Source organism: Embiotoca jacksoni, unplaced genomic scaffold (genome assembly GCF_022577435.1).
Source record: "Embiotoca jacksoni isolate LCO1_2020_lvr unplaced genomic scaffold, fEmbJac1.0.p SCAF_20, whole genome shotgun sequence".
Lineage (NCBI taxonomy): Eukaryota > Metazoa > Chordata > Actinopteri > Embiotocidae > Embiotoca > Embiotoca jacksoni.
In genome coordinates this window covers 10,832,033-10,852,882 of record NW_027185341.1, presented here as the reverse complement: position 1 = coordinate 10,852,882, position 20,850 = coordinate 10,832,033, and the positions used below count along the sequence as shown (strand labels likewise).

Sequence of the window (20,850 nt, the reverse complement as noted above, 5' to 3'; positions counted from 1 at the left end):
ACCGTTGTGCATTCTGGCTTTTGGTCTTTTATAACTTATCTATGATTATTGACCCAAACACTAAAAGTTTCCACTTGAACCAGTGGGATTTTTTCACACAAGTTGCCGCTCCGTGCGTTGTTTTATTGCCCAGTATCTCCTGTACTTACAGCGTCTACGGCACCTTCAGCACCAAAGACAACAAGACCCGTCACTTTTTCAGGATATTGGTATCGACCTCAGAATCAGTTCTTGTGACATCACCAGATGTTTCCTCTCTGCGTTTGAGGAACACACAGCTGGCAGCTCCTCTGTCGAGCTGTGTGTCGTCTGTGTTCTCATGTTTGTTGCTAAGTGTTTGTTCAATGAGCTTTTCGTGTGCTTGCTGTGTTTATCTCAGACCGATAAGAAGGATGCCCAGGGCAATGGCTGCATCACAGGATTTGAGGTTTTGCTGCAGAAACAGCTGAAGGGGAAACAGATGCAGAAAGAGATGGCCGAGTTCGTTCGAGAAAGGTATCTGCTTTTTTTTCAGCTGCGATCTCCCCTTTTTCTTTTTGTTCCCACTTCATCCTCAGGTTACCATGAAAACCATACAGCTGTCATTAAAACAAACTGCTTCTCCTTGTGTGTGCTCATTCATGCACACGAGTGTGTTGCACAATGCAGGAAACGCACATGGAAACAGTCAGAGTTGCATAAAGGCAGTGTGGTAATCAAACTCTCTACTTCCCCCTTTAGAATAAAGATAGAAGAGGAGTACGCCAAGAATCTCTCCAAGCTCTCCCAGATCCCTCTCGCAGGCCAGGAAGAAGGGTGAGTGACTGTCAAGAAGAAACACCCCCACCATGCCCCCCCACCCCCACCCCCACCCCTTCCACCCCCACCCCTCACCTCAAAGGAGCTTGTCACACACATGGCTGCATGAATAAATATTTAAAAAAGAAAAAGTGCACGTCGACACTTGAAAAGCCGTCTGCCAGACTTCCCACTACGCTTTGGAGTCAGGAGGCTGTAAATTAGCAGTTTTTGGGGCTCCTTCCTCCACAGTATGATCTGTAAAAATAATAGTGATACTTTATTGCACTATGGAGGGTAGATTTGTTCCCAGGGAGGTTGAAGGTCAGGGTCAGCCTTAGAAGTACTGCCATGGAGTTTGTTGAAATTCAGTGAGATGATTGACAATCTGGGAAAATATAAAAATGCCAGTAATTTGACGACGGCTGATCAATCAGTTAGTCAACTGACATAAATTATTTAATTAAAGTAATTTTCCAAGCAAAAATGTCCAATATTAGTTTAAATTAAACCACAGCAGAAGAAGGGTGTGCAGCAAGATGACATTATTAAAAGAACGTCAGACAAACCAGAAATGGTGGAAAATGATGTGAAAATACTGATTGGAACTTTTCTGCTGTTTTTGTCCACTTATTTTTATATCAATGAATAGAAACCCATTCTAACAATTATGAAAAATAATACCTTTCAGCTCAAATAATCACAATCAGGCGATAATGTATTAATTGTGACGGGCGTCCGCACAGGTAGATACAAGTCATACAGTCGGCAGTTTAGTAGAAGTTGAAGAAAATAGAATTTATATAACAAATAAAACTACAAGGAGATTTAGTTGCTGTTCACAGCATCCAGTAAATGTACTTAAAAGAATGTAATCAGCGGAGATGTAAACCAACTAATGTCGTTCATTAACCAATCATGATGTGGAGATTTGTTAAACTGAGCTAATGTTACATAACTCACTGTAACTACCTGACCGGTTGAGGCTGTAAGCAGCAAACCTCCTGTGAGTTCACACATTGTTTTACTGCTAATGAATCCCATTCTGTTTTTCCTTGTATTTTGTCAATGAGAACTTAACACTAGCTTTAACGGCTGGGAGAGTTTTTGCCAGGTGTAATTTAACGCTAACGTCTAATTAGTGGACCAATTAGCTCGTCCGGCAGACGGTTCCTCGGTGGAGCAGCCGGCCAGACGAGACGGCCCGGCGTGAGCGTGGGTCTGCAGGTCCTGTCAGCGGTGATGTGAAACAGGACGGCTCTGCTGTAAACCGCTGCACGCTTTGATCTCTGTCCTGCAGCGTACTCCGGCTATAAGATAGAGCAGAGGAGAGGAGGCCCAGACGCGCGGGTGTGTGTGTGTGTGTGTGTGTGTGTGTGTGTGTGTGTGTGTGTGTGTGTGTGTGCTCCCGGGGATTACCCTGCTGGGAGAGAGAGAGTTTGCAGCCGCTCCTCCTTTCTGTTGTTGGACAGCAGAGGGGACGTCATGCTGAGTGCAGCTCTTTTGTTTGATTCATCAAGGGGACGCAGGAACATGGAAAGAAACAGGAAGCTGCGAGGGGCGACGCGGGCGGTCAAAGAGAAGAAGCTGTGGACGCCGCCTACGGCATCCTTATTAAACTCATCCGTATTAGGAGATTCCGCGAGTACACGGCGGCACTGCGTAGCAACATGTTAGGGTTACTTTGTTCTGAGAAACATGGTCCATTGGTTGTTTCCTGACAGTATTATGTTAGTACTAATGAACTGCAGTGGGAGACACTCGCTATTCATAAAGTTGGTAGCTGATATACATTTTACAGAATATGTGTACAGTGCTGAAGTCATTTGGCAGGATTTTTGTTTTCATAGTAAAATACAAAAAAAAAGATCAATCAGTGTCAAAATACTGTAAAGTCACCCCCATTTTGGAAACAGTTTTTCTTTCCAAAAAGGAGGTTAGCAGAACATTTTACTCCATGAGGAAAAACTGACATCCTTGCTCAGTTGAATACGTGGAGATATTTTGCTGCTGCTGAGGTATGACCAGTTGCTCGTGTTAGCTCGTGCTAGGCTCGCTTTGACCTCACAGAAATGATTCTACACTTTATTTCACGTTTTAAACATTTATATCTGCAAATAAGACTGTGCTAGGTTTATCGAGGCGAACCCCCCTCACCCCCCGGCTGTATTTACTGTACACTCACATAAGATAACCCCTCTTCATATTATCATGATAACAGAGTAGGATGGAATTGTCCCATATAGAATCCAGATTATGCCAGCCGGCTCAGTCCGCCCACACCCAGAAAAGTGCAACACAATACTTTCATTATGCTCTCCCTCAGGCCGGCTCTGTTGTCAGACGGGACAATCGCTGTTTTGTTGTTCAGTTGCTACCGTCCGACCGGCCGCGGCCCAGAACCAGCCGTCTATTTATTCCTGAATTTACCATTTGTTTGGTAGAGATGTGTCCGTGAGGCATGTGACCACTTTTTTTGTTGTTTTTTTTTGTTTATAGCTACCAATCCTGCACTGTATCAGTTGTATTGAACGGATGGAGAACATGGCAGGAGGTGAATTTTCCCAGAGATATAGTATTTTGTTGGCTAGTGATTGTCTGTTACTGGGGATTGTAAGACTGTAGGCGCGTGAGATATAATTCATTGAGCATGAATGATATTTGGATCGATGCAGCTTTTGCAGCTTGGATTCACAAGATACGCTCCGCAACCAAGTTTCCTCTCGCGTCTCGTGTGTTTTTAACGTGATATGGCACCTGTATGAGTTTTCAGTCCAACCTGGCTTCAGTTAATTTATCATGTTTGGATGTGACATAAAAGTGTGGAAAATTGTGAGCCAGTGAAATATCAGTTAACAAGCAATCTTATTTGACAGGAAACAGCCTGGATACTAAAAAATATAATTTAGTGTTTAGAACATTTTCTGTTTGTACCTGATTGTGCAGGATGAGATCACCCTCAAAGATTGATTGTCTTCAATATTTTCCAGCAAGATGAAGAGGAAGACTGGGGACCTAAAGGCTGGGATAGGCAGGTTTTCTTTGGCATCAATGGGCAACAATTCCATAAAAACCTTTCGGCAAATTGTAATTCAACTGGTCTGAAAGAAGCTCCTCGTGGCTCTGTGTTCAGGCTTTAAAAAATCTAGACGGAAACTTTAGTCTGATAAATAGTGGAAAATCTTGCAGAAAAAGTTATTTTGTTTTGCTGTTATTGTCTAAACTGCAACACAACACAAAAAAAGGACGACAGACCAAAAGATGAGTCAAGCAGTCAAGGATGTACTGGGAAAGAAATTCAGCCCAGGACTCATTCACCGGGATGTGACCACCAGCAGCACGTTCTCATGCACACCCCAAATGACAGGAACACAGTAAATGCGTTGAGGATTTTTTTTTTTGGACAGTCCACTGGCCCACCGATACGACAGTTTACCTGATGACCAGGTCACCACTGAACAAGTTAAAACACATTTCAATCCAGACAAAGCATTTTAGAGATGGAGAGCACTTCGTGATTGAAGCACGTGTATGTGACGCCGCCTATCTGGTGGGAGGGGCTTAGGAGAGTTGAGGGGGAGAGCTGTATTTAAAAATTCTGCCCCAGTTTTAAGAAATACAAATTTACAGTATCTGTGCCCACCAGCATTAATCCAGTACAATCCAGTGTTTCCCAGAGGGGGTTGAGGATTAACTTGTGGTGGACGGTGGTGCGGCTTGTGACCGATGTGCACGTAGAGACTCGTGCAGTTTGGAGATGGAGAGTGAAACCTATTTATTTTCTGTCACTATAATTCACAGACGCCTCACATGCTGAGTATCAGAACAGTAGATGCTATTATTTTTGTATTTACTGTGTTTCCTAAATGCCTCGCAGGCCATCCATGGACACCAGCGGCGGCGGCACACAGAGAAACCTCTTGTCCTCACTCAGTTACTGCAGTGCACACGAGTCCTGTGTGGTCTCAATAGTTTAAAAAGTAAGACATTGTAATGTAAGATTCCCCTCATTTGAAATTCAGTGTTTTGTTCACCATCGGACCCTTTCGGCCTTACTTGTGAGAAACTTAAGACCCGGTTCAAACCTAGTACAGCTGAGTCATTTTTTAGTCACAAAAAACAAAATAACAAACAAAGCATTACACCAAAATTACTAGAAGTCGATTATTCCATAGACGGAAAATGCAATGTTGATATATTTGTTGTTTAGGTACATTTTTAAAGCAAGATTGGTACACATTAGATGGTTCCAGGTTCTTAAATGTCATCGTTGTTTTCCTGTTGTTTAAGTTGTGAAGTGTTGGTTGGACGTAACAACACTTGTCGCACGTGTTACGTTATCTTGTGTTCTACAATATTGTGACAGAGATTTTTTGAGTATTTACAAATGTTTTTAGACCTTAGATGTTTTTCATCTATAAGACAATACAATCATTGGTTGCAGCCCTCATCTAGAGCAGAAACAGTCAGTCTACAAAAAACGGTGAAAAATGTCAAAACAAAAGTGTGGTTGCAGCCTTCCAATGTGAAGAAAACACTGTGAACTTATTAGTTGCACCTCTGCTGTAATAACATCACAACTATGTCCATAGAAGCTTCAACTAAAGAGTCCCTCAGTTCCAAGTAATGACATTTAAAATCAGTTTTGCATTTAATTATTCATGTTAACTTTGTTTTTGCGCTCATATTATATGTTAGTTAAAGATACCCTGTCTCCACTAGTAAAGCTATGGAGCAGTGTTTTCATGAGTCATTCCTGTCTGCTGCGTTCTTGATCAATAGGAACGTATAAAGCAAGTAAACAGATGTAAACAACACAGTTTTCAAACTTTAAAAAGATAAATTAGAAAATGTAAAGGGAGTTATATGAGGAAACAAATGTCTTCAATACACTGGTTAGACCTCAAAGATATAAACAATACAATTGTGGTCAGAAACAGTGCATGTAAACAGAAAGTTGGCTTGTTTAGAGGAAAAGCCCTCAGGGCACCTTTAATGAAGTTTCTGTTGGTGCTGCTGAACCTCTTTATGGTTACAACTGTCTTGGTTTCAGCTGAACCACTGTGGCTCCCGCGTAACAACATGAACCATATCAGTTCCAGCCACTTCAGCTTTCATCCTTAAACAAATGCATGTGCAAGTCTCTCATCTCGTCTTTGTTGTGCTGTGTCAGCAAAGTATGGAATGGCGAAAGGGTCAAAATCATTTTGAGCTTTTGAAATGATGAACATAAATCATTTCAGTATGTCACTTATCTGACTTGGAAAAAAAAAATGCAGAAATGTGCACATGTTGTGAAAAAAAGCCAGAAACAATGTTTCTGGGATGTTTATAAATGAAGTTGTTAAGAAGTGAATAGCTCTAAAACATCCACTGCAGAATGATGCATGGAACACAACAGTACAGATAAATGCATTTCACATCCTCCCGCTTATCAAGTTTAATCATCTCATCTAAGCAGTGCAATTATCTTTGCGTGTGATTTTATAAAGTCAGAGTGTTTTGGATCCAGTTTTTGATGGCGTAGCGCTGCAGGTGCCAGACTTTACTCTCACAGTGTCAGGAATGTTTTGGATGTCAGGCTGAGAGAATTCCACACATGTCTTCCATTCAGAGCGCCGCTTTGAAGTGACCCGCTTACCCATAAAGAGTGTCGGCAGTGGACCCGGAGCCTCGTGCCCGGGACTGTCTGCCTGCTGTTGCGATTGTTTTACAGCCTGATGGAATACGAGGACACTTTCTGCTGTGAACTCTTCACTTTTTTTTTCCAAATCCAAACAAACGTCTGGCAGTTTAAAGAAGTTGTGTGTGATTATTATTTAATGTGCGTCAGCTAACTTAATTTGAACGCTTATCTTCCAGACAATATGAGTGTTCTCGTTGTTAAAGCCCCCCAGCTGTGTTGAGAAGCTGCACTCGTAGCAGAGAGAATAAATCATGACTGTGCGTCCTAATCGTCTGCTGAACTGGCTCTGCACCTCAGCTCCACTCTCTGGATTTACTTGTGTGTCTCTGTGAACTTTTGCACTGACTGCTCATGTGTGCGTAAATGTGTGTGTCACAGCATTACCCCCCCCCCCCTCTATCTCCCAAGTCTTTTACCCCCCCTCGTTCCCTCAACAGCCTCCCTGAATGTCTTTCTGTAAAAAGTGTGTGTGGTCTCCTCTTGTATAAGATATTAAACACCCCCCCCCCCTCCTCCACCCCTCCATCCCCACCCCTCTTCCCTCCTTCTTATCTGTTCTCAGGACTCTGGGGGAGGCTTGGGCTCAGCTGAAGAAGAGCCTGGCAGACGAAGCTGAAGTTCACCTAAAGTTCTCCTCAAAGGTAAATCATCACCACTGCAGGTTGAAATAAAATGAGATAAGAAGGTGAGGAAGAATTTACTGCTCACAGCATTCACATGAATTTCACTGATGGGTTGTTTGCCTCAAACACAGACAGTAGCTTTAGCTCGCTAGCAGTGTCCCAACCATCTGCACATCTCTCTCTCTCTCTCTCTCTCTCTCTCCATCTATCAGCCTGTATCTCTTGGAGATGAAGCTTTGGATCATGTTAATGAGGCTATAACGAGCTGGTTTGAGCGCATCGATTCTGTTCGCTAAGCATTAGAGGAATGAACATTGGCTGAAACACTTTCTGTGGCACTCCACGTCTTTCTCTTGTTTCCCTCCAGATGTCTCCTTCTCGTGGCTTTGTACTTCCATAAACAGGAGTTATGAGGCTTCGGGAAAATGCTAATTTGTATCTTTTAGTTTAAACTTGCCTGATGCCTTTTCTGTTTTTTCACACTGCACATTTGTGTTCGTCTTTATTTAAGTGGTTTTTCTATCTCAAAATGTCACTTAATATATAAGACTAAACACCTTCACTGTTTGTTTGGGTGCAGTGAAAAGTATATACAGTCCAGAGTAAAACTGGGACAAAGCTGCTGTTTGAGTTACACAGTTGGACAACAGTGGCATGCAGATTATTTCTTTCATCTTAACGTGAATAAACAATCGGCTTTTTTTCTCCTAAAAAGAGAAAATTATGTTTCTCAATAACATTTACATTATGTAAAGAGTGCTTTCCTGTTTCCTGTTGTATTCAACAAGATTCTATTGACAATCACATCACGTTATCTGCTACAGGACATATCATGAGCAAAACTAGCAGTCAATACCACAGCTGAGCATTTCTGTCCTAGAACTGCAGTGACGTAAAATCACTGATTCAGACAGCCAGAGTTTCACATAATGACACAGTCACAAGTCAAAATGCCACGCAGAAAAGGTCTCTAATGTACACCTGTAGGCCTTAATACAATTTAGAGGAGCGGAATATAAAAGAGATTAGCTTTCGAGGCCGTCACTGTTTTTTCTACCATGTTTATTTCTGCTGTAAAGTTGTGGATTGACTCACTTTTGGAGCCAATTTCAAGTAGCCTTTTGAGGTACTGCAGTTTTCGGCACTTTATGGAAATTAATTATCAAAACAAATTCCACTTTTTTCCATGCTAAGATTATTTTCCTGGTTACAAAACCTCTGACTACTCGATCTCTTACCACTGATGAAATAATGAAGCCTGTGTAATCTGTCCGTATATGAGCTCTAAAGGTCTTATATAAGAAATCTAAATGCTGCTATCACTGTAATGTTTATCCTCCATATGGTCTCCTCTGCTGGGAAAATCTCATCTTAAATTTCACATTTGCACTTTCCCCATTAATCATATTTCAGAGAAATGTTGGAAACACATCAAAATCCAGAATAAGATAATAATAAGATAATTGTCGTCTGAAGGAGGAAAACATCATGCGGCCAGACGGCCTTCCCAATAAAAGCTTCACAATTCTGGCACATCGCTCCATTAAATACACAAAGTAACAGCAAGAGGCATGACATTAAACTGACAAGTATTTACATTACACTCAGTTGTAGGCCTTATTTCACATACATTGTACAGTACACGCAGGTTATAAGTCAATCTGCATCCATTTTATGAGTCTGATGAAGTTTTTATTCAGAGAGCATCCCTGAGGCGTGTCGTAGAGAGCGTGAGGGACTCCATGTTGTACAGTATGTACATATTTTGTTGGCTGTCGGTGTGCACAACAAATGTGACTCACACAGCAGTGGGACTGCCTTCCAATGTAATTATAAACAGTAAAGGGCTTCCTGATGGCTCTGTGGGCTGAAGCACATACATGAGACTCACAGGCTTCGACTCAACATTTATCAGCCACCATTTTAGCTGTGATATATATCCTCGGTGAAAACAGGCCGTGGGATCGATCCCAGATGAGTTTTGAGCGAGACGTGCTCTGTTCAACGGACTCGGTTCGTTCAGCACGTATGAAATGCATATTTAAAAAAAAAAAAAACTTTTCTGAAATCGTGTCTGTCATGATCTGCAGAAATGTCTTCGAGGGGGAAATATTGCTGTTCATTTTCAGCTCGTATTGGATGGGTTTGACGTGGGAGTCGAGAGAGAGATGTGGGAAGGCGAAAGATAGAGAGCAGAGTTACAGCTGGACTGTCGGAGGAAATGCAGTCAGTGATGTTATCCTCCAGAGATGCGCAGATGTGCGGCACTCTTCCAGGTTCTCGGAGGAGAAGGAAGGATTTGAGTGGTGATGAACTTTGAATGATGGATTTCATTGTGACTGCAGGAAGGAGCTGCAGATCTCATTCATCAGCGACGGCTGGGACTGAACACCACATTAGTTATTAGGATCGTAGAACCCATGATGGAAACTGGAAGTTACACTGTTTACTTTAAACCTTCTTAACCTCTAGAAACCCGATGAACGCAAAGTACATTCAAATTCACTCCTCTTCTTCGTGGTTGAGTAGCGCAGCGAGTATTCATCTGAGAGAGATTTAAACCACGTCCTGTGAAACTGCACAACTTGAGCTTTCTGAAAAATATCGGTGCGTCGTCTGTGTGAAGAAGTGTTGCAGAGATAATCAGTGTTAAAGTTGCATCAAATTTAATCGTTGTTACACTCACTTGCATGAAGCGCTGCGTCCATCTCCACAGCTGCTGCTCTTCATTGAATAATTCCCAAATTCCTAATCGTTTCATAACATACTGAATATCAAAATAACCAGCAGAACTTAACTTTCTGCTGATTTCCATCATTTCTCTGTACGACAAAGTGTTTTCAGCTAGGCCTGTTTTGAAATCACAGTTGACCTCTATACTGTCTCCAACATAGGGCTGACGTTACATCCCAATTTGTAAGAATTTTTGTTACAATAATAACGTATTTGTGGGCCTGAACTACAGCTGAGTTATTAAAACATGTCACAGGGGCGTATGTCCTGAGTGTGAGTCCCTGGTTTGGTCCTCTGGCCACCCGCAGTGATTCATAACATTTATTTTCCGTCAAGAACTAAGCACACATTTTTTTCATATTGCTGAGTCATACAATGTCCCACAAACATGGTTCGGTCTCCACTACACAGCTATAAAAAAAAAATATATCTTTACTGACAAAAGTTTGTAGTAAGATACATGCAAAAACATAGCATTGTTCATTAGACAAAATCATTTTTTTCCCTTGACATAATAATATACTAATATAAAAAAAAATCTCAAAGTATTTTCCAAACAAATGATGGAAGATCTCGATAGCCTGAACTGTCCTGACAAAAACAATATCTAGCGTGAATGCTTAGCTCCAACATTGTCCAAGATATGAGCTCAAAAGGGAAGATAGTGAAATTACCCTGAAAACAGCCTTCAGGAATCAGGAAAAGGAATCAAAGCATGGTGGATTTCTAATATTCAGATTGTTGTTTGGCTCCTTGAAAATAAAACCATTTCTCATGTAAACTAGCTCCATGTCACAGGATGATGACATGGTGCTGAAAGCAGCCAGAGGGAATGGAGTTAATTAAGGCTTTTGGATAATGAAATCAGATATGCAGACGGGGGGTTAAAGATATTTCTGTTTTTGACTGATAACAGTCTGGAATGTAAATAGTATGAAACTTGACTTTACCGCTTCACTTAATATGCGTGAAGAATTACTGTATCTGCATCTGGATTTATATTGTCATTCAACGCATAATTGTGTCTGAGATGTTTATTCTTTTCAGTTATCAGAAATCTGAAAGTAATCAAAAGTTGCTCTTGCTTTTGGACAGTCGACACAATATGTCATTGAAATTCAGCTGCAAACTAAAACCTCTATTGTTTGTCCCACCGCTGCCTCATGTTGGGGAAACACAATAGAATCGGGGGGGGGGGGGGGGGGGGGGGGGTGACTTTTCTTTTCTATATGTGTCCTGTTCCAAACTTTCTGTCCTCACATGACTCAGTTCAACTGAAAGCGATAAGCTGAAGAAACAAACAGAGCTCTGTCCTACTTTATTCCAGAATTAGTGTGAGATTGTCATGAACAAGCTCATGTTGACGATGTTTTTTTTGCCTCAGACGGCAAAGTTATGCTCCACATTTGCCAACAAAAGCTCAACAGCCGACTTCACTCTTGGGGAGACGAAGCCTGCGAGCCAATGAGCAGGGTATAAAATCCCCAGGACTGAGGTGCGGACGGATTTAGTGAACGGGACACTGTGTTACAAGATGGCATCCCATTCATCAAAATAAAAGTGGTTGATGAAGCATGAGCAATAGACACAACACAAGTCCTACTCCGACTTCCTGCTAGTTCCCCGCTCACATTTAAAAAAATGTTTTTATTTGCAAGTTCATACTAAATTATGTTGATCAGTCCCTCCAGGTTTTCTTGTGATTGTTGCGTTCAAAAATGTTTGATTTTGTGATGGTTTCTCAAAAATTGTGTTGTGATTTGCAGTTTTTTTGCAGTTAAATTGTTAGAAAAACAAAAATAATGTAAGCACTTCCTGATAAACAGTAATATGTAATCACTTTGATAATAAGTATGCTGCACATTACAGATATATTATATTTCTAATCTTTTTTATTTATTTATGGAACTTGGGGCTGAACGTTACAAAAAGTTTATAGAAAACAAAACGGACTATCTGTGACTACTATAGAAAACAAAGGCTACATCTGTTGTCAAAATAAGAGCTTTAGATGCTGTTTACTTAATATTAATTCAGCACATACTTTATGCGCAAACAAAGTGCACTGTCTCAAGGCAGAAAACTAATACAGTATATTTTTTTCCACTTGTTCCACAGAGTTAGTTTTGATGGTGAGAGTTTTGCTGATTGTAATTGAGGAGCTATTTTGTTAATAAAGCGAGTTTTGTTTGGAAAGACTCTCAGCTTCTGTTGAGGACAATTTTTGCTGAAAAATTGCAGAACTTTTGCAAAATTGCACGCTCATGCAAATATTCCAGAGATTGCTTGAATTTGCTTTAGTTAATGCGATTGCAATTTCCTGGAGGGACTGGTTAATACAAAGAACTAGTTTATAGAGTTGTAAGAGTCATTATTTTAAGGCAATTTCTTTTGTAATAACAGCAAAAATAACAAATTTCAGACCAGCATATATTAGAGAGAAAAACGTCTTTATAACATTCAGTCAGTCGTACTGACATTTTCAAAATTGTACCAAACTCTCGCCAAATTTGATAAAACAGAAATGTAGCGCAACAGATATTTGGGCAACATTAGGACGAGGCGGATTCTCCATTTAAACAGTTAAATGTTGCATTCGCTTTATTGGGAGACGTTATCCTGACACTGTCTGATCAGTGTTGAACTCTTGTTTGTCTCTGAGCAGCTGCAGAGCGAAGTGGAGAAGCCGTTGCTGACCTTCCGAGAGAACTTTAAGAAGGACATGAAGAGGTTCGACCACCACATCGCCGACCTACGGAAGCAGCTGGTTGGTCGCTACGCAGCTGTGGAGAAGGTAAACACACAAACGTACACCAGTATGATACACAACAAGTGCAGCAACTGCAACGTGAGTCAGTTCAGAAGCAGACGGCTGTTCTTCGTCTCTGGAATTGCGTTTTGTACACGGCTGAAGGAAGCTGCGAATCTGTCTCACATCATCTGTCATCTGAGCAGCGTTCAATCCGAGAAGGGATGAACGAGTTTCTGTCAGATGAACGACTTTGATGGACAACTGAGCCTTTAAAACTGCACAGGAAATAAGATAGTGGCCTTGTCATAAGACAGCTTTAACAGTGGAGGATGGATGGACACTGACATGGTTTGTAGCAGAATGGAGGAATGGAAGCAGACTGTAACTCCGGCTGAAATTCAGGAGCAGATCTTTTTTTGTTATTTTGTTTGTTTGTCTTTTTTTTTTTTCCTTCGGCCCTGACTGGACTGTGTTTTCTCCGGCAGGCCCGTAAAGCTCTGGCTGACAGACAGAAAGAGCTGGAGTTGAAGACTCAGCAACTGGAGATCAAACTCAGCAACAAGATTGAAGAGGACATCAAGAAGGCCCGCAGGAAATCCACACAAGCAGGTCAGAGCCAGGGGTCAAAGGTTAAACCACAAGGTCATGCTGGGGTCATGCTTTCACTCGGGTGTTTGTTGCTCTCGGTGGGAGACAGCGATGCCCAGTTTATTTCTATTGCAAGTTATCGTGTGTCTGTGGGTGTAAAACATCCACTGTTGAATTCAAGCTTTCTTTAAAGTAAATAAATTAAGCTCAAACTTTTCTGCACATTGAATGCAGGATGTGATAAAACCTTTTTTTGTTTTTTTGTTCTGTATTTCCACCACTAAATAACCAAGACGAGAAATCTAAAGGCACTAAAGTCAAACCAGCATTAAAACATCACAGATGTTTTGGGAACATGTTGCTCCACTGGTGACATAGCTGACAGTTAGCCACCGTTTTGTTTTGGTGAGCTACTTGGACGTTTTTCTGACGGAGCAGCATCTTTACAGCTAGCTAACGTAGCCGTTGGCTCGCCAGCAACGGTAGTTCACCATCTGAACCCCTGTCCCTGCTAAGGATAGGGATTTTAAGGCAAAAATAATATTAAAAATTCACTCTGAACTGTTCCACTATTAATGAATTCTTCCCCCTGCCAGCCCTCCTTCTGTCGTGAGTAACAGATTACAACCAGGCGTTGGTAAAAACGACTATCGCGTAGTAATCGATTGTTTATATTTTAAGGACTATCTGGAAATTGGAAAATCAGGTCCCATCCCAAGTCTCAACATCATCAAATCTCTAACAAGTTCATACACAAGGATGAACCTTGTCGTGCGTTTTGTCATCAAAGTCCTGCTAATTCAAAGTTCTGTCCGAAGGTAATTGGACATGTTTTAGGTTCTTGTAAACACTTCACCTCTTGTCTGAAACAATTCTTCAGTTCTGACAGACTAGTGGGGAGTCCCATTTTCTGGGCCACTTTCTCGTATTTCCAGGCCTTAAAACTCCTCCAGTGGCCCCTAGAGACCACACTTTTTATTACACACCACTACAAAAAAACGTTTTGGACACATCACCTGTATTTAGACCCAGGTGATGGAATTGAAAATGGAAACTGTGTTACAAGGGTGGAACGAGGATTCATGGGCTCATTGAAATCTGTTCCACCTCTGTGAAACAGAAATGTTCTGAGTTCATTTCATGGTGTTCTGTGTACCAAATATTTAGAGTCTGACAGAAGCATTAGTGGAGAGCTGTGTTCAGTAAATGTCCCCGTAGATCTTTTCGTATGGTTCATTAGGTGCTGAAAGAAGGCGTGAAATGGAGTAAAGTGTTGGGAAATCACAAAAATGATTGGAATCATACTCTGAGGATGAATTAGTTGCTGTTGACCACAGAGTTAGAAAGACCGGATTTTTATCGGCGCTAAGTCTAAACACCGATATTCATCTGAATGACTGAATAAAAGGTGTTTCGGAGATGATGGTACTCTGTGCATGAGATACGTGGACCTCATCCACCTGGAGATCACCCGGGGAGATCAGAAGTGGTTTATATCACCGCTGTCATCGGTTTAGCTACAAATCAAAATCCGCTGAAAGCAGATTCCAAATCCTGGACTTTAAATCACAGCATGTAAATCTAATAAACTAGTTGGGAGCAACGGTGAAAATGAATCAGGATCAAAGTAGATACTGGAAAAAACAATGTACCAAAGTCATCTGGCCACTAGAGGTGTGCAATGTTGTAACATTTACAATAATATCATTTTAAATTGCAAAATGATGAATACAATTCTTGTTGTGATATTGGCAATATTCCAACTGATGTACGTTAGTAATGCACAGCAACAACAATATGTCTGGAAGCAGCTTCACAGTGAAGGAGTTTGTCCTATAAAAGGGAGCGACTTCTGTGGTGTGAAAAGGTTTGAATACAAAACATCAGAACATCGTATGTCTTCATAAAATATTTCAAAGCAAACCATTACGTTTATGCTGACTATCAGACTATAAGACACTTATTTTGTAATTTTTCAGTATTTTGTCACATAATGGAGAACAATAGTATTTCAGAAATACCCTTAAATATCGTAAATATTATGTTAGGGTCTTCTGCTGCTTTGTTTATGTTTAATTTTGGTTTGCAACCTAAACATATGGCACAGAAATGTATTTGATGATGATAAATTAGGTTCTTTCTTATTTCTTACTTTGTGAGCTGAAACATAAACAGTAATAAGTGACTCTAAATTAATATCCAGGTAATATAAAATGATAAACAGCTCCCAACATTAATTTAGAAAATTAAAAAAGAATTAGACTTAATGAGGTTTGTAAAGGGATACATTAATCAAGCTCAATGTATCCTGCATTAATCTTATTTCTTAAAAAACATAATTACATATATACAGTATGTATTTTAAAGTTTTTCTAAAGTAGGGACTCTGGTACTCCGAACAGTTGATGGAAGCATAGATTGGTTTAAACACCTTGGACACTAAATGTCTTTATTGGCCCTGTCTGTGAACTGAGATGCTGTGTTTGTCTTTTTTACATGAGTCATGAGCTTTATCAGCGCTGTGAGCCAGACTGGGAGCTTTTCTTTTTTTTTTTTTTTTGAAGTCGGGATGAGAGTGGAGGTTAGAAACACTGTCTGTGTTCACAGCAGGAGGCGTGGGTGGGTGCAGACTAACTCTATTGCCCTTGGGAGGGGGGGGGGGGGGGGGGGGGAGGTTACACTCACACATACTGTACACGCACATTAATATCCATCCCACAGTCATTACATCTATCACAGGGGTTATAGAGGGAAGAATCTCTCAGGTGATTTGACTGCTGTGTTTAAATGCTCATAAAGTTCTACTAGAAACAAGAGGATTATTTTTCCAAAGACTGGATATGAAATTAAATGTGCTAATATTTGCAAAAGAAAGTTTGATTTTTCCTCTCAATGATCGTGAAATTCATAAGCAACAATATGTGCTTTTACTCTGTAGTCTGAAGGATTTTTCTGCTGATGATTTTCCAAGGGTTCTGTGCGGGGAACTTTTTTTTTTCTTTTTGGCCCGCTGCGCGTCACGTGATGATCGTCGAAGTTTTAGTAACGTGGCTCGGCGCCAAAATCGCTGCACAGCACAGCTGTCACAGTTTAACAGGAGGAAGGACACGAAGGCACGACTCAGAGACAGATGGGTCTTTACTTACAAACTGATGATTCCATACAAAAAAGCAGCAGCAACAAAATTCAAGAAACGAAGTCCGGAAAAGTTGGCAAAGTTCAAGACGAGAAATACGAAGGCAAATACTGAAAGACTTCAGGAAGCTGACTTACAATCCGGCATCATGAAGGTGGTAGACGGTAGTCGTGTTTCAAATTACGTTCTTCACTTAAGTACACTTACATATATTCCTCTCACATGATAGTTCACGGTTTTTGTGCCCTGTGTTTAATGCACTAAATGGCTTCTATCCAACAACCGTGTAGTTGGTAAAAGACTTTTCGTGCTGTGGCAGCAGTTTAATAATCCTCGAGGTCGGTGGTCCCTTATTTTCCGCTACGCAGCCATAATGGCGACTGAGTTGTAGTATCATACTGAACTTTTGGACTAGTTAGAGCACAACACCAGGCCAGCGCATGCACGTTATAGTGCACTGCACGTTTTCCATACTTGACGGTGTGAATGCACTTATCCGCTCAAAGCGGCACGTGTGAGTACGTCGTACCTGATTTGTAACACAGCAGCGGAGTGTTTACAGTCTGTTCGCCGAGTGGCTGCAGGTGGAGCAGACCGGGAAACAGAGAAGAGGAGAAGTGGGCGTGGCCGGCAGGAGACCAGGCACGGAGGGAGACAGGAAGTGGAGGGAGACAAACAGACAAGTCAAATAGAAAAGAAAGTCCAAAACAATGACACCAGCACCGCTCCTGTTCCGGTTTGTTGCCCACATCTCAAGTGTTTTGGCTGATGTCTGTTTCCATGGTGAGGAACATTTCTGAGCCGATCAGAGCTCTGTGGGCGGGGCTAAGAGCAGGACTGTCACTGCTGGTGGCAGTAGGAGGGAAATGACCCGTTTTCACATGCTGTTTTGGGACGTACTAAATCTTTTTCTGGCATGCTAAATGGTACGGTAGTATGGATATAGGAACGCACATTACATTTTCTGCAAAAGTGTGCTTTAACTAAAACAGTTCATTGATTCTAAAAATAGTTGTCAACTATTTTTTCTGTTGATCGTCTAATCGATTATTCGACTCATTGTTTTACCTCTACTTTTAAATTTTTTTTAAATCTCTGTTTGTTGGCGGCCACTTTAAGCTGCACACATTTGGTGCTTCGGTGAATATCTACAGCTGTAATAGCATCAGTGTTAGCAGTGAACTACTACTAACTAAAAGATCTGAATACTTCCTCCACCGCTGCTGCTAATAACAACAACAAACAGACATTAGCATGAAACTGATGTCAGATTGAATGAATAATGAACAATAACATGAAAACGACACGCGCATGCTAGACGGGCGGAGTCGGAAAAAAGAGGCCCGAGTGGAGAAGTAGCCGGAGCAGCGGCAGCAGGGAAGGTTGGTGTTTCAGAGTTGTTAATAGGTATGTGACCTGAGGAAAGTCACCAACTTAAGAGTAAACAGACGTAAACTCAAAGTGTGATGTCATGAGTCAACCAGGCACGACCACATGCTGTCACACACAAGTTCCAGTCCTCCATCCAAACACACACACACACACACACACACACACACACACACACACACACACACACACACACACACACACACACACACAGAGCCATCCCTCCTCCGTGCTGCTTATGCAACCAGGAAAAAAAAACAAAAAAACCAACAAGCCAGCAGCAGTTGTTGCTCACGGCGTCTGGCTGCCAGCGATGATGACTGCAGCGTGAGCGAAGCAGTGAGACTGATGCCAAAACAACTAAAGCATGGCATCTGTCTGCTGATAACAAAAGTCTCATTACCACAACTTGTTCTTACCGCTCTGGATTATACACGGCATCGATACCAGGGATTTCCTCACATCTCACATCAACCATCTCTCAGCACACGTTTATGGAGATTATTTTCAGCATTTTGTTTTGTTAAGAGCTGAACAGAGAATCTGCAGCAAAAAGCAGCAGCTCCTCGTTGTTTTTCTTCTCACGTTTTTTTTCTTCACTGTCTATTTATAGAAACATATCCTGGGCTAAACTATGAAAATACCCTGTTTACTGTAAACTGTGCTGCAGAGACAAACACGACAAGTTTTATTTTTGAATGTGCTAGAACATAAAATCTATTTTGTATATTCTGTCTCTTGTCATTATAAACTGCTGTACGCACAAAACACGGTTCAAACCCAGAAAACCTATTTAATTCTACCAAGGGACATATAGATAGATAGGCATATAGATATATATATATAATATAAATGTTATATAATAAGTACTTTTTTCCCTAACTTAAAGCTGTATTTATCAGTATTTCTCAATGACCGTGTTTAATGTTGATACTGTTGATCACAGTGGAAAACCCTCAAAATCATTCAACCCTGCAGCTCCTTTCAGCTTCACAGTGCATTTTAGTCTTTTTGGCCTTGTTGTTTTGGTTTTATGGTTCGCAACTTCACTGTTTTTGTTCACTCTAACGGCTCGCGTCAATTTCAAGAAACAGTTTTTACCTACAAAGCTTTTACTAAACCCACTGAACAAAGTATGATCAAAAAGTTCTGAAACTAGTCCTGTTGGAATGGAGCTGAGCGCACGAGTGTGCACAGAGCAGAGGGAAGCGTCAGCTTTCGTGAGTAAGTATTCCAAGTTACTCTGCTTCACCAACATCAGCATTGCGTGTGCACTTGCACTTTCACCGCGGACCGTAAACCTGAGCAGAGAGCGCACATCAAATCTTTTGGGAACAGAACTCGGTGTTGACGGTCTGACGCTGGGGGACGAATTCATGTTACACAACCAACCAAAGAAAACCCACCTGGTTGCTCTCCTCACCTGATTCACCTTCTTCAGTCCTGGAGAGTAACGCTCCGTCCCTCGGAAACATCAATGTCACTCAGAACACTCGTTCTTTCTTGCTTTCTTGCTTAGACTCTCTGAAGGATTTCAAGGGTCTCTGCGATTGAAGTAAAAGTCCAGTGAATATTATCAAATTGCCAAAAACATGCCACCAAGTGAATGTTAATGCTGGTTTGCTCATTTTATTGTGTCATAATATGTAGGTGCTATATTTAAAAGGTTGTTTTTTTCTGCTCCCAGATTGTCCTGCAACTTATCGATTTAACTGAATACATAAAGAGTTTATTCCAAGAAAACCATGTCATATCGCTCGATACAATTTTGTAGATGAGCCAAAACAATACGATCAGTCACATATCGAACTGTATAACATTGATTATCTCACAAGAACCTACATTTTCTGCGCCATATGAAACAGCAAGTCAATGTGTTGGATGTGGGAGAAAGAGGCGGATGTAAAGACCTCAGAGACACCGAGCAGGACAGTGAGTGGAGGGACAAACCATGAAGCAGCGACAGGGTGGTGAGAGATGCAATGGAGCAAGTTTGATCTCATAATTCACGGGAATCAATGCTTTGGCTCATCAGTGTAACTGTGTGCACAGTAGCAGTGAGTGAAACAGTTTGTTGTGGACCTGTCTGACTCCCCTCCAATCTGTTCACGCTCGCTGTCAGCTGACGAGCGGTCACACGTTCAAATAATACGACACTAATGTGAATATAAGGCAGCGGTCATCGACTGTTAAAGACTAAAGAGCAGAACGATCAGCATCATTTCCTCTCTGGTGAAATTTCCTCCATGATTAGTGTTTAGTGTTTGTTTCCTTGTCGGTGGGATGCAGGCAGTAACATTAATGAAAGAACCGATTAGATATTTCCTTTTATCATCACTCATTGTATCTTAATGAAATCTGTTATCGGTGCAGACGTGGAGTAACTGACAGCTGAGTGAGCTGGAGCAAACACCTACATGTGTGTTGCAGCTGCGAGCGGTGAGGGAATATTTGGGTTGTAGCACCCTCTGCTGGATATAGTGTGTACTACTTTACTAATCCTTACAGGAACAACAAAGGGAGCAAATGTCTCTGTTGCTGTTGAAGCCCCAGTAATGCACATATTCTGAAGATACCAGCCTCTGATCACTTGGTTTTTTTCATTCTTTGTGACAGGAGACGATCTGATGCGCTGCATCGACCTGTATAATCAGTCCCAGTCCAAATGGTTCGAGGAGATGGTCACCACGAGTCTGGTAAGAAAGCCTGGATTTAATGAGCGTGTGAAGTTTGAATGCAGAAGAGGAAGCTTTTCATCAGGTTTATACATAATATATTCACAAAAGCCAAGTATCAGGGTTCCTAATTGTTATATTTATTGCAGATTCTAAATCCCGTGGCTAATTTTGTGGCCAAACTCTGCTGTGGTAGTTTGAGCAACTTTGGTGACTGCTGGGTCAGAACCAGGCCTGTCAACGTTCACGTTTTTACGGGGTTTCTCTCATATTTCAATGCCGTCTCCGTGTTTGTTGTGACACCAGGAAACTCTGGTAATATGCATGGTTTGAACTTTATTATGAATAACAACACGGATCCACGTCTTTTGTGTGTTTGTTGTCTATGACTGTTCACACGCGACACAGAATTTCAACCCGTCTCTCACCGTGGTAGAACGAAGTAGAAGAGATTAGATCCATGCAGTAGATCACTTTATTTAAGCTTTCAG

The 20,850-nt window shown here is 41.3% G+C and overlaps 1 protein-coding gene across 2 annotated transcripts in view; it reads left to right on the top strand.

The window, feature by feature from the left end:
- Positions 1-20,850, top strand: part of LOC138202316 (growth arrest-specific protein 7-like) — a 66,818-nt gene that overhangs the window by 42,969 nt on the left and 2,999 nt on the right. For both annotated transcript variants that reach the window (XM_069156233.1, XM_069156232.1), the window contains exons 7-12: positions 380-495; positions 721-795; positions 7,026-7,104; positions 12,485-12,613; positions 13,057-13,180; positions 20,301-20,380. In XM_069156233.1, the coding sequence (XP_069012334.1) occupies positions 380-495; positions 721-795; positions 7,026-7,104; positions 12,485-12,613; positions 13,057-13,180; positions 20,301-20,380 (603 nt within the window). The remainder of the gene's footprint in view (positions 1-379; positions 496-720; positions 796-7,025; positions 7,105-12,484; positions 12,614-13,056; positions 13,181-20,300; positions 20,381-20,850) is intronic.